This window comes from Lotus japonicus, chromosome 6 (genome assembly GCF_012489685.1).
Source record: "Lotus japonicus ecotype B-129 chromosome 6, LjGifu_v1.2".
NCBI classification, from domain to species: Eukaryota; Viridiplantae; Streptophyta; class Magnoliopsida; order Fabales; family Fabaceae; genus Lotus; species Lotus japonicus.
This window is the reverse complement of record NC_080046.1, coordinates 64,527,061-64,532,308: the sequence shown is the minus strand read 5'-3', so window position 1 is coordinate 64,532,308 and position 5,248 is coordinate 64,527,061. Positions and strand designations below refer to the sequence as shown.

General features: G+C 40.5%; 1 protein-coding gene across 1 annotated transcript; it reads left to right on the top strand.

The window, feature by feature from the left end:
- Positions 1–3,839: 3,839 nt before the first annotated feature.
- Positions 3,840–4,740, top strand: LOC130723779 (dof zinc finger protein 2-like). The gene has a single exon (XM_057574906.1). It carries the CDS (start codon positions 3,892–3,894, stop codon positions 4,717–4,719), a length of 828 nt encoding a protein of 275 aa, XP_057430889.1. The 5' UTR covers positions 3,840–3,891; the 3' UTR covers positions 4,720–4,740.
- Positions 4,741–5,248: the final 508 nt, after the last annotated feature.

Sequence of the window (5,248 nt, the reverse complement as noted above, 5' to 3'; positions counted from 1 at the left end):
AGGGTTTTCCATAGATCTGGATTCAACCCACAATTTGATTTTGACCCACTCGATTCTATCAAAATCCACAAAGAGGTACCTCCAATTAAAGAGTTTTCCAACAATAAGGAAGATTCTCGAAGATCAGGTCGAGCTCTGGCAAGTTCATCGCATCTGAAGACCTTGAAAGTGGCACCGGATCTCACAGAGGAAAAGTTGGAGGAGGCAGGTAAACTAATGGTATTTCTCTCATTTCTCTCATTGCATGGGTAGGCTTCAAAACTAGAATTGAAATTAGAAAAGGTGATAAGGGAAGGGAAGAGGTTGCACAGAATGAGGAAATGAAAAAAAGTGGAAAAAAAGATTGTATTTTATTTATGTTTGGAATTTTGGAGAGGTGGGGGTAGTGGAGGAAGATGTAAGGAGAAAATGGGAGATGGCAAAAGGAAATGATGGAGGGGAAGGAGGTATAGGTTGAGGAGGATGAGGAGGAGGCATGAGAAAAATGTAAGTTGGGGGAGGCGAAAGCGATAAAAGGTGGGACACATTGGTGCGAGAGATGAATGAGTGAAGGGGAAACGACAAGGGTCAAGGGTGGGTGAGGGAGGGGAAGGCGGCAGGGTTCGGGGGACACATAGAATATGGGGTGAGGTGGACGAGAGGGGAAAGTGAAGGATATGAGGGTGGCATTGAATATGGCATCATAGGAAGAGATGATGTTGTAATGAGGTGAGGGGGAATATGAGTGATGGGTGGAGGTAGGATGAATGAGGGGAAATAAGTGTGAGTGGGAGAACTCGAAGACAGGAGAAGGGGATATAGGTGGTGGAGATAGGAAAAGGGTAAGAGGTGAGGAATGCAGGGAGTGTTGAAGGGGGTGATAAAGGGAATAAATGAGGGTGCATCAAGGTCAAGGTGAAAGAGATGTAATGTTGGTGGGGGAAACAGATGAAAGAAGGGTGCATTAAGGTGAATGTGAAAGAGGTGTGGCGTTAGTGGGGGAGAAAAATTAGACAAGGGTGGATGTGGAGCCTATGAGGGAAAGGAAAGAGTTAGGAAGAGGGAATGAGAGAGTGAATGGGAGGATGTGGATAGCTTGGGGGAGAACGGGAAGTGAAGGATGTGAGGACAGTGGTGTAGGAGAGGCAGGAGGGACGTCAGAGGGAAGGGGGTGGAGTAATGGCAAAGGAGATGAGAAAAGATCTAGGTAACTTTGGGAAAAAGGTGAGTTGTGAAGAGGGAAAGATTGAGAAGGGGAAATGGTGGAGGATAAGGATGAGATGGTTGGAGCAAAGGAGGGGAAAGAGACCGTGTAGGGGAAAAAGGAGAACAAAAGAGAATGTGGTGAAGCAGACTGAAGGTTTTCAAAATCATTCATTTTGATTTCTAATCCACATCACATATGGAGTGAGATAGGAAAGTGAAGGAGTTAAGGGACAAATGGTGTTGAAGATGTGATAAGGAAAATGATAGGGGTGTAAGGAGGTCAACCATTGGTATTGGAGACAATGACTGAAGGGTAAGCGTGGAGTTGGCAAGGAGAGGAAAAAGGTATGGCAGAGAAAGATAATATTGGTGGAGTAGGGTTGGGAATGAGGTGGGGCGGGTGAGAAGAAGAGTGACAAAGGTGAGCGTGGTGTTGTACAAGGGGGACGGGGGAGTGGTGGAAGTGGAGGTGGAGGTGCAAGGGGAATAAAGGGGGAGGGGCAGAGTAGAGGAGAGGGTGAGAAAGGGAAGGATGCATTATTGCCACACTAGATGCACACTATGCACTTAACATTTATATATGTTTGAATATTAGTTTTAAGCAATATGAATGAACTTTCATCTAAATGGATCAAAATCTTTTGTCTTCAAATGATGTCTTATTTTCGATCTCACTAATATCATTGTGTAATATTAATTAAAAATACAAATGTATAGTTATATATAAATATCATAATATTATATATATATATATATATTTAATTGACATAACATTTTTTAATTGAAGCAGAAAACAAAACATCATTCGAGAAGACAAGATCTAAATCTCATCCCTGATGATTATAATAGTTCTGTAAACCATTTCTCATAAAATGGATGATAATGTGTGTTTGCAATGATATGAATAGATATCCAAACATAACTAGATAAGCATCTAAAGTTTTACTAAGGAGGTTTTTCCTAGTTAGGTTTTAATGAGACATGTTTTCCTTAATCTTTCTCCAAAGGAGGTGGTGGGTGGAGGGTTATTTTCCAGTAGGAGATCTTTGTTGATGCTTTGTATTTTTTTTATTCTTTGTTCTTTCTCTTTTCTCATTTCTTCCTTCTTGTATTGACTTATTAAAAAAAACATAACCATCTAAAGTAACATTTTGGTTATTATAAAAAAAAAGCAACATTTTGGTAAAGTGAACATGGTGGGCACTTATAATTAAATGAGTACTTTTACTATATATTTATATAGTTGAATGACTAAATTGATTGATTCTTAATCTTTAAGAGGTCAAAATGAATATTCAGTATAGTTTATATTAAAATATTGTAAATTAATTATCGCCAAAGGTAAAAAAAGGTTTGCCAGAACATTAATTTGGAATGTAAAATTCTTGACCTTTACGACCGAAAATCAATTCTGATATCAACCAAATATCTATGACTTGTTCACAGAAATGGTCAGTATGTGGGTGTGAAAGGGGACCAAAAAAGAACGAAATGATGTCATAAATACTAATCAAATAGTGAATAATTGTAGAAAATAGTATTTTTATATTTTATATTATTATCTTGACTGCTCATTCGTTTGATGGCTAAAGAAATTAAACTCATAAAACTGAAACAACAAAGTTTATATTATTTTATTAAAAATTTAATGAAATGAAGACTGAAAAACTGTTGCAGTGGTGAGGGATGAAAGGAATAAGAGAGACGAAAAAGTAAGAGAGAGAATTGATCGCAACTCCGACACAGCCACCATCACTGCCACCCCCAACTTCTCTCTTTGTTGTGGTCCTTCTCCTTCACTCTGTAATCTTGCCATGTTCTTCATCCGTGCTTATCTCTTCTATTGGTTGTATCTTTTTTCTGAGTCTGAACTCTGAACTGAATAAATAACCTATAGGGAAGGATCAGTATATAAATATCTATGTAAAAAATCAAGTTTGAATGGTATTAATTAATTTAATTTGTTCCTATAGCTCATTAATTTCTTTCCTTAAGAGGCACCCTCAAATCAAAACTAAAAAATCCCAAGAGATTTTTCAGTTCTCCACTTTCCATCCTCATTTTGACCATACTACTAATACCATTGCCCAGCAAGTATATATCTTATATATTATCCTCCCAGAATCACCCAAGATTTCACATTTCCTCATCTTTTCACAAGCTAAACAATATTTGAGTCAATAGAAACTTAATTATAGTCAAGATTGTGAGTATACATTTGAGATTTAAAGCAACCTTCATTAAATTCATTACCAATTACAAAGATATATGTAGATATTCTCCCAAACTTTTTGACTAAAATTGAAATTGAATTACCACAGTTGTTTTTGTTTTTGTAGAATTGTGGGTAGGTAGGAAGGAAGGAAGGATCATCGCCGTGGTTTTGCTCATTGGAGATTCTGAGAGGACACGTAGAGCTGAAACCCCCTCTTCCTTAATTCCTGCATGTCCTGACAAATCAAAGAAGCAAGCACCAACACTCTATAGAGCTACTTTCTTGTATAAATACAAACCCACCAACTCTCTTATTCTGAACACCCACACTCATACTCAATCAAAGGTGAGAAGAAGATCAAAGAGATGGAGCAAGGTCAAGGAGATGGAAGAAGAGGTGAAAGGAGAGTGCTGCAACAAGGTGAGGCTCTGGCCCAAGCCCAAGCCCAAGCCCAGGCCCGGCAACCACAGAAGTGTCCTCGCTGTGACTCCATGAACACAAAGTTCTGTTACTACAACAACTACAGCTTGACACAGCCTCGTTACTTTTGCAAGACATGCAGAAGGTACTGGACCCAAGGTGGGGCCCTCAGGAACGTTCCTGTTGGCGGTGGTTCCCGTAAAGCTAAGCGCGCTAGAAACTCTTCCACCGCCGGCGCTGTTGCCGGGAATGCTTCCCGTCCCCGTCCCCTGCCTCAGCAGCCACCACAGGAGGTGGTGGTCCAAACACAGCAGCCGGTGGTGGCTAAGGAGCCTTCTGCAGCTGTAGCTCCGGTGGTGGCTCCGTTTTATCAAGGTGGTGTTGGTGGAGGTGGCGGTGGATATTTGGCTGCTCTGAACCCGTCACTCCCTTTTGATCAGTCTGTGAATGTTGGGGGTGATGCTGTGCATTCTTATGTGGGTCTTCTCTCAGGTTTTGATGTTGCTGCTCCTCCTCTTGGCTTTCAAAGCCAGAGCTACTTTCATCCGTCGCTGTTCTATCCACCTGTTACCGGAGGAAGTGGCGTGGCGGCGTCGACTCTGTTTAACTCTCAACAAGGTTTGGTTCAATCCACCATGGCTAATGTTACCTCTGCTTCTCACCATGGCTGGTCTCACCAGCCTCAGAACTTGAGCTTCATGAATAATGCAGGTAGCAGGGCTTCTTCTGATGCAGCTATGTGGAGCACTTTCACTCCCAATGTTGGTGCTGGAAACTCATCTGTTGCTGGTGGTGGTGGCGCTGGTATTGGTGGTGGTTCTTTCTCTGTTGTTCCAGATGAGTGGCCTGATGTGGTGCCAGGGTATGATGCTCCTCCTCCACCTCCTCCTTTGAACTGAGCTGAGCTGTTGCACCTGAAAATCCGGACATGTTTATCAGCAATTAGTTTGTCTTGTTTCAGCTTTCTTATGTTTTATTTGTCTTTGAAGTGTCAGTTGTAGAATATATAGCAAACTTTGGACCCTAGAGAATTTTGTGTTGTCAGTAGCATCAAATTGCACAGATATGATAGAGAATTTCTGCAGGGGTTGGGTTAGGTTGGTTGTTTCGTTTCTAAACTTTGTTAATTACATATAATACAGTTATATGATCAGGTGAAGTTTTTGGTTGTTAATTCTCTGCCTGCCTTTTTACTCACCATGATGCTAAAAGCAAAGTATATATCATCATTTGTTTAGTCTACAAGTAAAGTGAAATTGTGATTTAGACGAAAATTGAAGCAAGTCATGCTAGATGCATGCATAAAGCGATACACTGATGGCTCTATTGAAAAAGTTGATGGAATGGGCATGTGGCTGACTGAAGATAATCCAAATTTCTCTTTACAGTCCCAATTAATTTGTCATATTAGTGCTTGGGTTCAAATTT